The sequence below is a fragment of the Erinaceus europaeus genome, chromosome 2 (genome assembly GCF_950295315.1).
Source record: "Erinaceus europaeus chromosome 2, mEriEur2.1, whole genome shotgun sequence".
NCBI lineage: Eukaryota > Metazoa > Chordata > Mammalia > Eulipotyphla > Erinaceidae > Erinaceus > Erinaceus europaeus.
This window is the reverse complement of record NC_080163.1, coordinates 196,502,207-196,519,778: the sequence shown is the minus strand read 5'-3', so window position 1 is coordinate 196,519,778 and position 17,572 is coordinate 196,502,207. Positions and strand designations below refer to the sequence as shown.

The window sequence follows — 17,572 nt, the reverse complement described above, 5'->3', positions numbered from 1 at the left end:
AGAGGTGGAAAAATGGTGGGGGGTCAGAGTAGCCTAATGGTTATACAAAGAGACTCTCATGCTCCAAAATCCCATGTTCAATCTCCCACACCATCTATAAGCCAGAGTTGAGCAGGGCAGGTGGCCAGGTGACCCCAACCTCAAGCTGGAAGACTTTCAAAGAGCAGGCTGAGCCCCACCTCCCCCCTACTCTCTACCCCCTGACACACACACACACACACACACACACACACACTCTCTCTCTCTCTCTCTCTCTCCCTCCCTCCCCACAGGGGAGACTTGATGGGGAGGTAGCAGAAACACTGTGAGGCTTCGGGTGCTCGGCAGGTGCTTGCACCCCAACCGCTGCGAGTGGGGCTAGGGCGGAGAGGAAAGGTGCTGGGCACCCAGAGACGGGCGCCAGGGAGGCTCAGGGGGCGGAGGTGACGCCGCCCCGCCCCGCCCCGCCCCTCCCCGGGGGATAAAGACCTGGGCGGGCCAAGACCTGGGATCTTTGTCTTGCTCCCAGCCCTCCAGGTGGGTGTCCCGGAGGGCCGCCCCCACGACACATAAGAGAGCTAAGAGGAGGGGGGCTGGGGTAGGGAGGAGGGGTGCCCTGGGACGCCCTCAACACCGCCCCTGCATCTGTCCCCAGAGCCCCTTCGACCCTCCACCATGAGGCTGCTCCTGTCGCTTCCGGTCCTAGCGGGGGTCCTGCTGATGCTTCTGGAAGGTAAAGGTGGGGGGCGGGAGGAGAGGGAGTTGGGGACTCAGACACGTGGGTGTGGAAAGCCGTGCACTGGCCTGGGGTTCAGGCACACACCCAGGACTTCTGAGAGGTCTGGGGTCCCCTCTGTGTTCTGGTTCCCCTGTGCCTCCCCCCCAGCACACCCCCGCCCTCCCCCCACACCGGGACAGGTGGGGCTCTCCAAAAGGTAGTCCAAAAGGTAGTTCTCCAAAAGGTAGTCCATTGGCGGATAATCTGCCTGGGAGAGCCCTAGCAACCGATGACACATTGACGCTCACTCCTCTGGGATTGGCTGCCCTCTTTTTATGTATAATAAAATTTAATTTAATTTATTTTTACCAGAGCGCTGCTCAGTTCTGGCTTACAGTGGATTGAACCTGGAACTTTGGAGTCTCAGGCATGAGAGTTTTTGCATAACCATTGTGCTAGCTCCTCCACCGTTATTTATTTATTCATTTATTTGGGATAGAGACAGAAGTTGAGAGAGAAAGGAGATAGAGAAGGGAGGGAGGGAGAGAGGGAGAGGGAGAGGGAGAGGGAGAGGGAGAGGGAGAGGGAGAGGGAGAGGGAGAGGGAGAGGGAGAGGGAGAGGGAGGGACCGGGACCTGCAGCACTGTTTCACTGCTTATGAAACTTTCCCCCTTACTGGAGGGGACCAGGGGCTTGAACCTGGCTTCTTGAGCAAGGTTAACATAAGCGCCACCGCCTGGCCCCAGCTGTTCTGCTTTTACAGAGTGTAAAGTGTTTTCTTTTACAGAGGAAAGATGAGAAAAACGTGTGTGGGGAGGGCAGGTAGAAGGAGCGATTCTCGGGAGTCGGGTGGTAGCGCAGCAGGTTAAGTGCACATGGTGCAAAGCTCAAGGACCAATGGAAGGATCCCGGTTCGAGCCCCTGGCTCCCCACCTTCAGGGGAGTCGCTTCACAGGTCTGCAGATGTCTCTCTTCCTCTCCCCCTCTGTCTGCTCTCTCCATTTCTCTCTGTCCTATATAACAACGAGGACATCAACAACAATAAAAAAACAACATGGGCAACAAAAAGGAAAAATAAATATAAAACATTAAAAAAAAAGAAAAAGAAAAAGGGGCGTCAGGCTGTAGCACAGCGGGTTAAGCGCAGGTGGCACAAAGCACAAGGACCGGCATAAGGATCCCGGTTCGAACCCCGGCTCCCCACCTGCAGGGGAGTCGCTTCACAGGCGGTGAAGCAGGTCTGCAGGTGTCTATCTTTCTCTCCCCCTCTCTGTCTTCCCCTCCTCTCTCCGTTTCTCTCTGTCCTATCCAACAACGACAACAACAATAATAACTACAACAATAAAACAACAAGGGCAACAAAAGGGAATAAATAAATAAAAAGAAAAAGAAAGAAAGAAGGAGGGATTCTCGTCAGCTTTCCCTTAGTCTGGTCCCTCTGGTACCCGCTTGCCCATTTTGATGCCATGAGGCTAATAGCTAGAGCATATTGAGGGAAGACCTTTTGGCATCCTTGGCGGCGCCTCCGGATACTGACTTGCACCCCACTTCTCTTTCACGCAGGCCCTGCCCCTGCGCAGGCGGCCCCAGACTTCTCCAGCACCCTGGAGGAGATTCAGAGCAAACTAAAGACGTTTGGGAGCTCTGTCAGCGAGAAGACCCGGGCCATAGTGGATAAAATCAAGGAGAAAGAAATTACTACCAAGGCCAGGTCAGGACCCTCCCAGGGTGTGGGAGGGCAGGGGTGGAGGCGTACAAGCACTGACACACTAGGGGGGTCCCTGGTTCCAGAAAGGTTGGAAAGATCCCTATGGCCACAGCCGGAAGCTCAGGGTGCTCACATTTGGGGGGTGAGATTCTTAACATTTATCCCTGACCACCCCCCCAATTGCCTTTCTCCCCATGTAAATACACTCAACCCTGTAGCTATGACCCTGTCTGGTAGAGAAAGATCCCAGCTTGGGAGTCAGACAAACCTAACCTGTGAGACCCTGGGAGTAGGTGGTCACAACCTCAGTTTCCCTATCTGTGAAATGGGTGATTTTAGGGAGTGGGGCAGCAAACTAGAGGACTGGCCTAGGGGCTTCCACATAGCATATAGACAGGAGGTGATTTCACCCCGACATGGCCCCATCTTGGCAAGTTAGGAAATCATTCATCCATGGACACATATTTATTGGGCATCTGTTCCCTACCTGAGCGTGTTCCAACATGAGAAATAATTGTGATAAACAAGATCAACCCAGCCCACCTGGCAACTGACATGGGGGGGGCGGGGCCGAGCAGACAATCTCCTCAGGAATTGCAGTCACAATTGAGCTCAGATGAACAAGCCTGTCCACCTCAGGGATTTTTCTAGATTTGGTGACTGCATCTAGAATGAATATGTAACCAGGGAAAGGAACTCGGAGGGGGTGGGGCAGTGCTGCCTAGGGAGATGAGGTGTGCAAAGGCCCTGGGGATAGGAAGATGTGGGGGATAATCAAGGAAGCACAGCTTTGTGAAGGCAGGGAAACTGGAGGGCTTCTCTGGGCAACTAGATGACACTTGAGACAAGGGCTGCCTTGGAGAAGGAGCAAGAGATGGTGATGTCTTTCAACTTAAAGGTGCCTTAATTCATCTGGGAAACTGAGGCACAGAAGATGGGCCACCCAGCTTAGGGTGCCTCCAGATGTCCCGGTCCACAGATAGTGCTGCTGACTTTTTAAATTTATGAGATATATTTGGGGTGGGGAGAGAAATCAAGAGGGGAGAGGGGGATAGGAAGAAAGAGACACCTGCAACATTGCTTTACCGCTTCTGAAGATTCCCCCTTCAGGTGGGGGCCAAGATCTTGAACCCAGGCCTTTGAGCACTGTGACACTTATGCCCTGCCAGGTGCACTACTGCCAGTTCTAATAAATGAGAACCAGAGCACCACTCTGGCACATGTGATGCCAGGGATCAAACTCAGGACCTCACTGCACCACCTCCCGGGTCACAGTGCTGCTCTTAATTTTTTTGGGGAGGGGGGTGAGTGGGTGGGAAGGGGCCAGTCAGAGTCAGGTGGGGGCATCCTGGGAGGGAGACAGAAGCCAATGAACTCGCCCTCTTTCTCCCCTGCAGGAACTGGTTTTTGGATACAGTCACTAAGCTAAAGGAGAAACTCAACATTAAAGATTGAATGCTGGGAGGCCAGTCCCTAATCCTCTGTAGCCAGGAGGGCTCTGAGGACTTGATGCAGGACACCCCAGGTATCCCCCCAAACTCCACCAATAAAAGTCCTACAGAGACATCTGTGTGTGACCTTGCTGTGGGGCAGGAGTGGGGTGAGGTGGAGAGGGGGGTGCCTTTGGGAAGAAGGTTATTCATAAGCGGTAAAGCAGGGCTGCAGGTGTCTCTCTGTCTCTCTCCCTCTCTATCTACCCCTTCCCTCTTGATTTCTGGCTGTCTCTATCCAATAAATAAATAAAGATAATAAAACAGTTTTTAAAAATCAGCAGCTGGTCCCACCTGTGGGGAGTCGCTTCACAGGCGGTGAAGCAGGTCTGCAGGTGTCTGTCTTTCTCTCCCCCTCTCTGTCTTCCCCTCCTCTCTCCATTTCTCTGTCTTATCCAACAGCAATAGCAATGGCAACAACAATAGCAATAACAACAAGGGCAACAAAAAATGGATAAAATGGCCCCCAGGGGCAGTGGATTCCTAGTGCAGGCACCAAGCCCCAGCAATAACCCTGGAAGCAAAAAAAAGATTCAGCAGCTGGAAGGGTGGGTGGCACAGTGGAACAGGCATCAGTCTCCTGTGTATGAGGCCCTGAGTTTGAACCCTGGCATCAAATGTGCCCCTTTTAATAAATAATTTTTTTTTTTGTTTGTTTGTTTGTTTTACCAAAGCACTGTTCAGCTCTGGCTTATAGTGGTGTGGGGGATTGAACCTGGGACTCTGGAGCCTCAGGCATGAGAGTCTGTTTGCATAACCATTATGCTAGTAAATCTTTTTTTTATTTCTTTTTTTAAAGATAATAATTGATTCCCTTTTGTTGCCCTTATTTTTTAATTTTTGTTATTATTGATGTCATCATTGTTGGATAGGACAGAGAGAAATGGAGAGAGGAGGGGAAGACGAGGAGAGAGAGACAGACACCTGCAGACCTGCTTCACCGCTTGTGAAGCGACTCCCCTGCAGGTGGGGAGCCGGGGACTCAACCGTAATCCTCATGCCGGTCCTTGCGCTTTGTGCCATGTGTGCTTAACCCGCTGCACTACCACTCGACCCTCTTTTTTTTTAATTTCTTTATTGGGGGGGTTAAGTTTTACAGTCGCCAGTAAATACAGTAGTTTCTACATGCATAACATTTCTCAGTTTTCCACGTAACAGTACAGCCCCCACTAGGTCCTGTGTCATCCTTTTCCAGGACCTGGACTCTTCCCCCCACCCACCCCAGAGTCTTTTACTTTGGTACATAAATAAGTAAATCTTTAGCAAAAAGGAAAGAAAGCCGGGAAGGGAGTGCTGAATTGTTTGGAGCGTTCTGTCCTGACTCTGCTGACAGCTCCCACCCCTGCTACCGTGCAAAAGCAAACAGTGTGAAAAGAGGCAGTCAGGGAAGCGGCAAAACTGGTAGATGCTGGACTTGCATGCCAGCAGCTCCTGGCTCAATTCTCAGGATCACATGTGCTGGCGTGAGACACCAGTTTCCCTCTCTGTTTCCTATGAAATAAAGTAAAAGAGGGCCAGATGATGGCATACCTGGTTAAACGCACACATTACAGTGGGCAGGGACTGGGGTTCAAGGCCCTGGTCCCCACCTTCAGGGGGGAAACTTTACAAGAGTTGAGGCAGGGCTGCAGGTGTCTCTGCCTCTCTCCTCTGTCTCCCCCTGCCCTCGATTTCTCTGTTTCTACCCAAGAGAGAAAGAAAAGGAGACAGAATTTTTTAAATTGATTTAAGTATGAACGACAAGTCCATTGGATGAGAGGGGTACAATTCCCACCACCAGAGTTTCATATCCCATCCCCTCCATTGGAAGCTTTCCTATTCTTGATCCTCTGAGAGTATGGACCCAGGATATTTATGGAGTGCAGAAAGTGGAAGGAATGGCTTCTGTAATTCTCTGCTGGACATGGGGAAAAAGTTTTTTTTTTTAAAGAATTAAAATTTTTTAATATTTATTTATTTTCCCTTTTGTTGCCCTTGTTTTTTATTGTTGTTGTAGTTATTATTGTTGTTATTGATGTCGTCATTGTTGGATAGGACAGAGAGAAATGGAGAGAGGAGGGGAAGGCAGAGAGGGGAAGAGTAAGACAGACACCTGCAGACCTGCTTCATCGCCTATGAAGCGACTCCCCTGCAGGTAGGGGGCTGGGGGCTGGAACCGGGATCCTTACGCCAGTCCTTGCTTAATTTCTTTATTGGGGAATTGATGTTTTACAATTGACAGTAAATATAATAGTTTGTACATGCATAACATTCCCCAGTTTCCCATATAACAAAACAACCCCCACTAGGTCCTCTGTCATCCTTCTTGGACCTGTATTTGGTGCAATACACCAATTCCAGTTCAGGTTCTACTTGTGTTTTCTCTTCTGATCTTGTTTTCAACTTCTGCTGCCTGAGAGTGAGATCATCCCGTATTCATCCTTCTGTTTCTGACTCGTTTCACTTCACATGATTTCTTCAAGCTCCAAAGATCAGCTTCTTCTTCTAGCCTTTGCCCTTCTTCCATAGCCAGTCAACAGCGTCAGGTTGAGCCTGATGTAAAGTTTCGAGACCTCCTTTGAATCTGGAGAGGTGGCAGTCGTTGACTATGTGGGTCATAGTCTGTCTGTAGTTGCAGGGGCAGTTCGGGTCGTCTCCGAACTCCGTCGGCAGTTCGCTCCCCAGCGATGGAACATAGCGGCGCACTGGCCATGGCCTGTTTGATAGCGATGGAGGAGGGCCCAATCATAACGTGCTAGGTCAAAGCCGGGTGGACGCTTGCAGGGGTCTGTGATGAGGTGTTTGTTCTTTACCTCAGCTGACTGCCAACTCTGTTTCCAAGAGTCTGGAACAGAGAAGTTCAGTGTAGGCGTAGGGGACCAGATTGGGTGACGAGACGTCAAGCGTTGGACAGGGTGGGCGAAGATATCCGCGTATATTGGCGGGTCCGGTCGAGCGTAGACGTGGGAAATGAACTTAGATGATGCCGCATCCCGACGAATATCTGGCGGGGCGATGTTGCTAAGAACTGGCAGCCGTGGAACGGATGGTTCCAGAAATGATCCTCATGGAGGAATATAATTTGGAATCGACCAAGTGTACACGGGGGCTACGGAACCATACTGGGGCACAGTATTCTGCAGTGGAATAGCAGAATGCCAGAGATGATGATCGTAGTGTGGAAGCGCTCGCGCCCCATGAGGAGCTGGCCAGTCTTGCAATGATGTGATTCCTCACTCCCACCTTTGCTGCAGTTTTCATGAGATGTTCGTGAAATGACAGGGTGCGATCGAGAGTAACGCCAAGATAGACTGGCTGGGCTTCATGCCAGATTCTCGTATCAGCTGAAAACGGCGAAGTCACCATTTTTAATAGCTGAGTAGTATTCCATTGTGTATTATAGACCACAACTTGCTCAGCCAAAAGAAGTTTTTTTTTTAATGACGTTTCGCAGTGGGGGGAAATAACATAATGGTTATACAAAATAGAATTTTATGCCTGAGGCACCAAGGTTCCAGGTTCTATCCCCCATACCACTATTAGCCAGAGCAAATAGTGCTCTGATAGAAAAATACATATAGGGAGTCGGGCTGTAGCGCAGCGGGTTAAGCGCAGGTGGCGCAAAGCACAAGGACCAGCATAAGGATCCCGGTTCGAGCCCCGGCTCCCCACCTGCAGGGGAGTCGCTTCACAGGCGGTGAAACAGGTCTGCAGGTGTCTGTCTTTCTCTCCCCCTCTCTGTCTTCTCCTCCTCTCTCCATTTCTCTCTGTCCTATCCAACAACGACGACAACAACAATAATAATAACTACAACAATAAAACAAGGGCAACAAAAGGGAATAAATAAAATAAAATTAAAATAAAAAAATGTTTAAAAAAATAGAAAAATACATATATATGTGTGTGTGTGTTATAATAATAAAATAAGTTTTGAGAGTGTAGAGACCTGTAGGCACTGAGCCCCAGTGATAACCTTGGCAGCAAAATAAATAACAGGAAGGTGGGAAATTGCTCGGCTGGTAGAGCACAAGCTTTGCACGCCTGAAGCTCCCGGATTTTTTCTCTCTCTCCCTATCTCCTCCTCCTCTGTAAATTTCTCTCTGTTTCTATCCTAAATATATTAGGAATTAAAAAACAAACAAACCCACCTGGTTAGGAATCCCAGGCTCCCAGATTCTGGTCAGGGATGCCACAGGGGGCAGGGACCCTATGATCAAGAGAGAGACAGTGACTTTGGGGCCTGGTGGTCAGGGGTGGGAGGGTGTCCCCAAGGACAAAGAGCTGAGCTGCAAGGTCAGAAGGGGGCGGGCGGTAGCGCAGCAGGTTAAGCACACGTGGTACAAAGCACAAGGACCAGCGTAAGGATCCCAGTTTGAGCCCCAGATCCCCACGTGCAGGGGAGTCGCTTCACAAGCAATGAAGCAGGTCTGCAGGTGTCTGTCTTTCTCTCCCCGTCTGTCTTCCCCTCCTCTCTCCATTTCTGTCTGTCCTATCTAACAACAACAACAATAATAACCACAACAAGGCTACAAAAAATGGCTTCTAGGAGCAGTGGATTCATGTTGCATGCACCGAGCCCCAGCAATAACCCTGGAGGCAAAAAAAAAGAGTGGGGGTTGGTGGAGGCAGGGGCAGACACACATGCTGGGGTCTCAGACCCTGAGGCCTCCAAGTCCCCTGGCCTCATGCCACTCAGTTGTCCTGTCCCCTCACAACCCGCCACCCCCATAGCTGTTTTCCAGTTGCCTCTACGACCCCCACCCCTGCAGCGACCTTCAGCCTGTCCCCACAAGGATGGGCAAATATTGCACAGAGCTGGGCAAACAGGCCCGCCCTCAGCTGGGGTCAGAGACCTCCTACCGCTTGCCCTCTAGGATTCCAGTGGGTGTGGGGGCTGGGGAGGTGGGCTGGCTTGCCCTGCCAGAGGTCCAGAGGGCAGATTCTCCACTTGCTGGCTGGGGAGCCATTGATGGGGGACTTGCAAACCCCCACCATACACACACACGCACACACACACACACACACACACACACACACGCACGGCCTCAGTTTCCTCAGTGCAATGGCAAGCTGGAGATACCCCATTTCTAGGTCCCCTGGAGATGGTCTACACCCCTTGGGCAGGGAAGTTGAACATCTGCAATGTAACAGACTCAGACCCAAGGCCCCAGGAGACACACTACCCTAGCACCACCATAAGCCAGAGCTGCTGCTTCTTCTAGCGTTTGCCCTTCTTCCATAGCCAGTCAACAGCATCAGGTTGAGCCTGATGTAAAGTTTCGAGCTGAGCCATGGCTACTCTGGCCTCTTCTCACTTATGAAAATAAAGAAATAAAAAAGCTGAGGTGGTGGAGTACCTGGCTGAACACACAGGTTACCATGCACAATGACCCAGGTTCAAGCCCCTGCTCCCTACCTGCAGGGAGAGAGCTTCACAAGTGGTGAAGCAGTGCTGCAGGTGTCTCTGCCTCTCTCTTTTATTTTATTTACTACCAGAACACTGCTCAGCTCTGATTTAGGGTGGTACAGAGGATTAAACCTGGGACTTTGGAGCCTCAGGCATGAGAGTCTGTTTGCATAACCATTGTGCTATCTACCCCTGCCCTCTTGTCACTCTCTGAAGTAAAATAAACATTTAATAAAAGAAAAAAAAAGCAGGGGGTGTGTGGTGGCGTACATGGTTGAGAACACACGTTACCGTCACCGTCACCGTGCACAAGGACCTGAGTCGGAGCCCGTCCCCCACCCCTTTTCTCTCTCCCAATTTCCCAATTTCTATCTGTCCTATCAAATAAAGAAAAAGAGAATGCAAGCATCTGGGAGCATGAAAATTTCACTTGTTTTGAGACTCAGTTCCATAAGAAAAAAAAAACAGGAAGAGGAAGAAAGCCTTCTTGTTATTACATCCCTTAATGCCCTGAATAACACACCGTGGACCCATTTTACAAAGGAGGAAACTGAGGTTGGGAAGAGGGGTGATCCCACGAGGTGGAGGCAGGATTACAAGCTCGAACCTCTGGCCTGCCTTCGTCCAGCCAATTTCCTCCTTTGTAAAAAGGCCAGGCTGTAGAGGGGACCCGTGGGGGCGGGCAAGGCCCCCGATTGTCACTGTTACCTGGGCCTCTCTCTGAAGTCCCTGCCAAGGGGCGTGGGGAGGCGCCCGGGGGAGGGCCTGTGCTTGGCAGCCTCCCCTCCCCCCAACCCAGAGCTCTGCAGAGCCTCAGGACCCAAGGACAGAGGGACGGAACCCCCAGACATGTGGCTCCCTGAATACAGGCCTTGGGCCCTGCCCTCCCTGTGTGTCTGCCTGCTGGTCCTGGCCAGCACTGTGGGTGAGGAGGTCGCTCAGGCCTGGGTGTGAGGGGGGCTCTGGGGGTCTAGGTGTGAATCCTGTGTACTTTGTGATCTGTGGCCCTGTGTGGAGTGTACACATACGTTGGTACTGACCACAGTGGTTCTGGATTGTGTGTGCATCTTTTTAATTGTTTATTTTACCAGAGCACTGATCAGCTCTGGCATATGGTGGTGCGGGGGGATTGAACCTGGGACTTTGGAGCCTCAGGCATGAGAGTCTGTTTGCATAACCATTATGCTATCTACCCCTGCCCTTCTATTTTATTTATTATTATTATTATATTTTTTAATATTTATTTTATTTATTCCCTTTTGTTGCCCTTGTTGTTTTATTGTTGTAGTTATTATTGTTGTTGTCATTGTTGGATAGGACAGAGAGAAATGGAGAGAGGAGGGGAAGACAGAGAGGGGGAGAGAAAGACAGACACCTGCAGACCTGCTTCACCGCCTGTGAAGCGACTCCCCTGCAGGTGGGGAGCCAGGGTTCGAACCGGGATCCTTATGCCAGTCCTTGTGCGTTGCGCCACCTGCGCTTAACCCACTGTGCTACAGCCCGACTCCCCTATTTTATTTTTTAAAATAGTTTATTTATCGGGTGGTCAGGCAGTAGCACAGCAGGTTAGGTGCATGTGGCACAAACTACAAGGACCGGCATAAGGATCCTGGTTTGAGCCCCCGGCTCCCCACCTGTAGGGGAGTCACTTCACAGGCGATGAGGTATGTCTGCAGGTGTCTGTCTTTCTGTCCCCCTCTATCTTCCCCTCCTCTCTCCATTTCTCTCTGTCCTATCCAACAACAATGAACGACATCAACAACAACAATAATAACCACAACAAGGCTACAACAACAAGGGCAACAAAAGGGGAAAAAAATGGCCTCCAGGAGCAGTGGATTCATGGTGCAGGCACTGAGCCCCAGCGATAACCCTGGAGGCAAAAAAAAAAGTTTATTTATCTACTGGATAGAAGCAGAAATCAATAGGGAAGGGGGAGATAGAGAGGGAAAGGGAAAAAGAGACACCTGCAGCCCTGCTTTGCCACTAGTGAAACTTCCCCCCCACGGGTGGGGACTGGGGGTTTGAACCTGAGTCTTTACACATAGTAACGTGTATTCTACTAGGTGTGCCAACACATGGCCTTATTTTGTTTTTCCACCAGGGTTATCGCAAGGACTGCATGCCTACTGGATTCGTCTGCTCCCAGTGGGTTTTGTTGTGGTGGTGGTGGTTAGATAGATAGACAGATGACAATAGAGATATAAAGTGGGGGCCGGGTGGTGGCACAGCTGGCTGAGTGCACACACTACAATGCACAAGGAACCCGACTCAAGCCCCTGGTCCCTACTTATGGGGGGAAAGCTTCACGAGTGGTGAAGCAGGGCTGCAGGTGTCTCTCTGTCTCTCTCCCTCTCTATCTCCCCTTTTCCTCTCAATTTCTGCCTGTCTTTATTCAGTTAATATATAGATATAGATACTTTTAGAAAATTTTTTTTAATATTTTCATTTATTTTAATGAGAAAGGGTAGATACAGAGGGAAAGATACTGAGAGAAAGTAGACCAGAACACTGCTCAGTTATGGTTTATGGTTTTGCTGGGGATTGAACCTGAGATCTCTGAGCCTTAGGCTTTTAATGCATTTACATAACCATTATACTATCTCCCCAGCCCATAAAGGTACTTTTTAAAAAAGAGAGATGGGGGAGTCGGGCTGTAGCGCAGCAGGTTAAGCACAGGTGGCGCAAAGCGCAAGGACCGGCATAAGGATCCCGGTTCGAACCCTGGCTCCCCACCTGCGGGGGAGTCGCTTCACAGGCGGTGAAGCAGGTTTGCAGGTGTCTGTCTTTCTCTCCCCCTCTCTGTCTTCCCCTCCTCTCTCCATTTCTCTCTGTCCTATCCAACAATGACAACAACAATAATAACTACAACAGTAAAACAACAAGGGCAACAAAAGGGAATAAATAAATAAAATAAAATATTAAAAAAAAAGAGAGAGAGATGGATGGAGGCTAGATAGCATAATGGTTATGCAAACAGACTCATGCCTGAGGCTCTAAAGTCCCAGGTTCAATCCCCTACACCACTATAAGCCACAGTTGAACAGTGCTCTGGTTAAAAAATAAAAAAACAAAAACAAAACAAAAAAAGAGAGAGATAAAATGGAGCTTTCCCTCTGCAGGTGCTCCAATGTGATAACCAGAGGCTTGAACCCTGGTCCTCAAGTGTTTGCATTACTGGGTGACCCATAGGAATCTGCAGGAGGCCCCAATATGTGTGTCATGATGGAATTTTTTTTTTAATAATTGTTTTATTTCCTTTTGTTGCCCTTGTTTTTTATTATTGTTGTAGTTATTATTGTTATTGTTGTCGTCATTGTTGGATAGGACAGAGAGAAATGGAGAGAGGAAGGGAAGACAGAGAGGGAGAGAAAGGTAGACACCTGGGGTCAAGCGGTAGTGCCCCGGGGTTAAGCGCAGTGGCTCCAAGTGCAAGAACCAGCATAAGGATCCCGGTTCGAGCCGAGCACCCCAGCTCCCCAACTGCAGGGGAGTCGCTTCACAGGCAGTGAAGCAGGTCTGCAGGTGCCTTATCTTTCTCTCCCCCTCTCTGTCTTCCCCTCCTCTCTCTCCATTTCTCTCTGTCCTATCCAACAACGGCGATGTCAACAACAACAATAATAATAACTACAACGAAAGGGCAACAAAAGGGAAAGTTAATTAATGGGAAAAAATTTAAAAAGAAAGAAAGATAGACACCTGTAGACCTGCTTCATCGTTTGCGAAGCGACTCCCCTATAAGTGGGGTACCAGGGGCTCGGACAGGGATCCTTACTCCGGTCCTTATGCTTTGCGCCACGTGTGCTTAACTCGCTGCTATCACCCGACTCCCATGATGGAATTTTTTTTTTTTAAAGATTTTATTTAATAATGAGAAAGATAGGGGAGAGAGAGACAAAGAAGCAGACACCACTCTGGTACATGTGCTGCTGGGGATCAAACTCAGGACCTCATGCTTGAGAGTCTAGTGCCTTAGCCACTGTGCCACCTCTCAGACCAAGATGGAAATTTTTAAAAAAGTATTATTTTATCATTTATTTTTGTTTTATTTAACAGGACAGAGGGGGAGGGAAGATAGAGAGAGGTACCTGCAATGTTGCTTTACTATATGTGAAGCTAAACCCCCCTGCAAGTGGGGACTGGAGGTTTGAACCTGGATCCTTAGACATGATTTATTTATTTATGTGAACAAAAGAGGAGGGAGAGAGAGAATATCAGGGTTTTACTCAGGGCATATGCAAAAAAAAGGAATTGAACCCAGGACCTCACATTTGAGAGCCTTCACTTGATCTACTGTGCCACTTCCTGGGCTGCTTGATGGGATATTTATGGCATCCTCCTGGGTGGACAATCCCACCAGCACCAGGATCGATGTGTTTGAAATGCTTTGAATTTTTGGCATCGCTCAGGCATTGCCACTCTGGGCTGACCACCAGAGAGAGAGAGAGGGAGTTGAGCGGTAGCGCAGCGGGTTAAGTGCATGTGGCACAAAGCGCAAGGACCTGCGGAAGGATCCCGGTTTGAGCCCCCGGCTCCCCACCTGCAGGGGAGTCGCTTTACAAGCAGTGAAGCAGGTCTGCAGGTGTCTGTCTTTCTCTCCCCCTCTCTGTCTTCCCCTCCTCTCTCCATTTCTCTGTCCTAACCAACAACAATCATATTAATAACAACAATAACAATAGCCACAACAACGATTAAAAAAAAGAAGAAGAAGGGCAACAAAAGGGGGAAAAAAATAGCCTTCAGGAGCAGTGGATTCGTGGTGCAGGCACCGGAGCCCCAGCGGTAACCCTGGAGGCAAGAAAAAAAAATTATTTGGGAGTCGGGCTATAGTGCAGTGGGTTAAGTGCAAGGACCGGCATAAGGATCCCAGTTCAAGCCCCCAGCTCCCCACCTGCAGGGGCGTCGCTTCACAGGCGGTGAAGCAGGTCTGCAGGTGTCTGTCTTTCTCTCCCCCTCTCTGTCTTCCCCTCCTCTCTCCATTTCTCTCTGTCCTATCCAACAACAATGACGTCAATAACAACAGCAATAAGAACTACAACAATAAAAACCACAAGGGCAACAAAAGGGAATAAATAAATGTTAAAATTTTATTTATTTATTTATTTTTAATCAACTCTGGCTTATGGTGTTGATGGGGTGGTGGGGTCAGGGGGTTGAACCTGGGACTTTGGAGCCTTGAGGCATGAAAGTCTCTTTGTATCACCATTATGCTATCTACCCCACCCCCTATTATTATTTTTTTAAAGATTTTATTTATTTATTCATGAGCAATGATAGGAGAGAGAGAGAAAGAACCAGATAGTACTCTGGTACATGTGCTGCCGGGGATTGAATTTGGGACTTCATGCTTGAGAGTCCAAAGCCTTATCCACTACGCCACCTCCCAGACCACGACCCCACCCCCTATTATTTATTTTGGATAAATACAAAGAATAATTCAGAGGAAAGGGGGAGGTAGAAAGAGGAAGAGAGGGATAAGAGGGAGGGAGAGAGAGAGAGAGAGAGCTTCAGCCCTGCTTCACCACTCATGAAGCTTCTCCTCAGCAGGTGGGGACTGGGGGCTTGAACCCAGGTCCTTGTGCACTGTAATGTGTGTGCTCAGCCAGGTGCGCCACCACCCAGCCCCCGAATAGGGTTTTGCATGTGGAGTACGTGGACAGGACGCTGGCCCATGTCCATACAGGCTCAGCACACAACTCAGAGGTCCCTCTAAGCAGCACTTTCTCACTCACAAGAGGCCCTGGAGGTGGCAGCTCCAGGTTCCCACTCTACAGAGGGGACAGGTGAGGCGTGGAGGAGGGGCTCAGTCACGGGCTCAGTGGACGTGGGGGGCACATTCCACACAGGTGCCCCTGTCGTGGCTGTTCCCTGAGGTGAGGGGGCCTAGGTGGGGGTAAAGGAAGAGTCCCTGACTCCAGAAGGTCAGCGGTTCTGTGGAGTCTCCCTCCCTCCCTCCCTCCCTGTCTGGGTCTGGGAACACTGTGTTCTCTGCATTGGTGACTCAGACAGTGTGTGGGCACATGGGGTGGGGGCCCAGGAGAAGCGCGGGGCAGCTTGGAGGTAGCACAAGGTCCCAAGTTCTTTTCATGACATCAAATGTGCCAGAGTGATGTTCTGGTTCTCTCTCTTCTCTCTCTCTCAAAAATAAATAGGCAAATAAAGAAATAATACACACAGAGAGAAGGTCAGATGATGAGGGGCACTGGCTTCACCCGGTAACCAGTCCTGGTTCCAGGTTCAAGTCCAGCCTGCACTGCACTAGAGGAAGCTTCTGAGTGCCTGGTGGTGCAGTTGAATGCACATGTTATAGTGCACAAGGAATTGGGTTCAAGCCCCCCGGCCCCCACCTGTAGGGGAGAAGCTTCACACACAGAGCAAGAAGCACAGAGCAGGACGCCAGCCAGAGGGGAGAGGTCTGGGTGCTGTGAAGGCCCACAGTGAGAGGCTGGTCAGGTCCTTCCTAGGGTGCTCAGGGGTGCCAAGGACTGTGAGGAAGAGGGAAGGCAGATGAAGGGTTTGGGGGTTCCAGCCACCCAAGTAGCCTTCTGGTCTCATCTAGAATGCCAGGAAGAGCCTACAGGAACCCAGAGTCCTCCACCAAAGCTGGCATGGGGGCCCCTGAGCCTGGTTCAGGGCAAAGTGAAGGAGATGGTGGAGCCACTGGTGAGCAGGACTAGAGAGAAATGGCGTTGGTTCTGGTGAGTGTGGGCGCGGTGCTGGGATGCTGGGGACAAGGGGCAGGCATGTTGCTGGGTCTGGAAGAAGAGGGACTGAGGAACCCTAGAGTTCAGAGGAGGGGTTGGGAATCCCTGGTGTGAAGGAAGAGGGGTTGGGGGACCCCTGGGTGTGAGGGAGGAGGGACTGGGGGACCCCTGGGTGTGAGGGAGGAGGGGTTGGGGGACCCCTGGGTCTGAGGGAGGAGGGACTGGGGGACCCTTGGGTCTGAGGGAGGAGGGACTGGGAACCCCTGGGTCTGAGGGAGGAGGGACTGGGGGACCCCTGGGTCTGAGGGAGGAGGGACTGGGGGACCCCTGGGTCTGAGGGAGGAGGGACTGGGGGACCCCTGGGTCTGAGGGAGGAGGGACTGGGGGACCCCTGAGTCTGAGGGAGGAGGGACTGGGGGACCCCTGGGTCTGAGGGAGGAGGGACTGGGGGACCCCTGGGTCTGAGGGAGGAGGGACTGGGGGACCCCTGGGTCTGAGGGAGGAGGGACTGGGGGACCCCTGGGTCTGAGGGAGGAGGGACTGGGGGACCCCTGGGTCTGAGGGAAGAGGGGCTGGGGACCCCTGGGTCTGAGGGAGGATGGGATTGGGGGACCCCTGTGTCTGAGGGAGGAGGGGCTGGGGGACCCCTGGGTCTGAGGGAGGATGGGCTGGGGGACCCCTGGGTCTGAGGGAGGAGGGACTGGGGGACCCCTGGGTGTGAGGGAGGAGGGGCTGGGGACCCCTAGGTCTGAGGGAGGAGGGGCTGGGGGACCCCTGGGTGTGAGGGAGGAGGGGCTGGGGACCCCTGGGTCTGAGGGAGGAGGGGCTGGGGGACCTTTGGTGTGGAAGCAGAGGAGGTGGAGGGCAGAACTATGGGGCTCCAAGAGGTTTGGACGCACCCCCCTCTCCCACAGGGGCCCCCACGCATTCCAGGGCTTCATGCAGACCTACTATGAGGACCACTTGAAGGACCTGGCCCCCCGCGCGCAGGCCTGGCTGCGCAGCTCCAAGGATGGGCTCCTGGTCAAGGCACAAAGCCTGTGCCCACAGCTGCTGTGCGGAGAGGGCGCCCGGGGGGACGAGGCCCTTCCTTCACAATAAAGATGTGCCCCCCACCTGTGCCCCTGCCCCGTCCCTTCCAACGCGGCAGAGAAAGCCCCTCCCCGGGGTTAATGAGTAGAGGAAGTGACACGTGGCAGTAGAGGGACAATGTGTGCGGGGAGGAGACAGACTTCCCCCTCCTCAGCTCATCCTGCAGGATGAAGGCTAGAAGAGGGTCGTTGGCGTGACCCCAGTGAACCTCAGACTCCATGGTGGGGGGGGGGGCTAGGATTTCTTTTTTTAAGTGATGAGGTCATGTCTTTTATTAAAAAAATTTTTTTAGGGAAGGGGTACATAGCATAATGGTTATGTAAACAGACTCCCATGCCTAGGCTCCAAAGTCCCAGATTCAATCCCCTAAACCGTAAACCAGAGCTGAATAGTGCTATGGTAAAAAAAATGAGTAAAAAAAAGAAAGATTTTATTTTATTAATGAGAAAGATAGAAGGAGAGAGAGAGAGAAAGAACCAGACTTCACTCTGGTAC

The 17,572-nt window shown here is 51.1% G+C and overlaps 2 protein-coding genes across 2 annotated transcripts; both read left to right on the top strand.

The window, feature by feature from the left end:
* Positions 1-446: 446 nt before the first annotated feature.
* Positions 447-3,969, top strand: APOC1 (apolipoprotein C1). Its single transcript, XM_016192472.2, has 4 exons — positions 447-516; positions 635-712; positions 2,261-2,408; positions 3,803-3,969. The coding sequence occupies exons 2-4, from the start codon at positions 655-657 to the stop codon at positions 3,858-3,860; spliced, it is 264 nt and encodes an 87-aa protein (XP_016047958.1). The 5' UTR covers positions 447-516; positions 635-654; the 3' UTR covers positions 3,861-3,969.
* A 6,103-nt stretch (positions 3,970-10,072) lies between these two features.
* On the top strand, positions 10,073-17,098 carry APOC4 (apolipoprotein C4). Its single transcript, XM_007532888.3, has 3 exons — positions 10,073-10,206; positions 15,841-15,979; positions 16,900-17,098. Exons 1-3 carry the CDS (start codon positions 10,131-10,133, stop codon positions 17,084-17,086), a joined length of 402 nt encoding a protein of 133 aa, XP_007532950.1. The 5' UTR covers positions 10,073-10,130; the 3' UTR covers positions 17,087-17,098.
* The last annotated feature ends 474 nt before the right edge of the window (positions 17,099-17,572 follow it).

Excerpts from the sequence above, each read along its gene's own strand:
- APOC1 (XM_016192472.2), top strand. The coding sequence starts at position 655 with ATGAGGCTGCTCCTGTCGCTTCCGGTCCTAGCGGGGGTCCTGCTGATG. Across the intron at positions 713-2,260 it reads CCTGCTGATGCTTCTGGAAG|GCCCTGCCCCTGCGCAGGCG; the intron begins GTAAAGGTGGGG and ends TCTTTCACGCAG. Across the intron at positions 2,409-3,802 it reads GAAATTACTACCAAGGCCAG|GAACTGGTTTTTGGATACAG; the intron begins GTCAGGACCCTC and ends TCTCCCCTGCAG.
- APOC4 (XM_007532888.3), top strand. The coding sequence starts at position 10,131 with ATGTGGCTCCCTGAATACAGGCCTTGGGCCCTGCCCTCCCTGTGTGTC. Across the intron at positions 10,207-15,840 it reads GGTCCTGGCCAGCACTGTGG|AATGCCAGGAAGAGCCTACA; the intron begins GTGAGGAGGTCG and ends GGTCTCATCTAG. Across the intron at positions 15,980-16,899 it reads GAGAAATGGCGTTGGTTCTG|GGGCCCCCACGCATTCCAGG; the intron begins GTGAGTGTGGGC and ends CCTCTCCCACAG.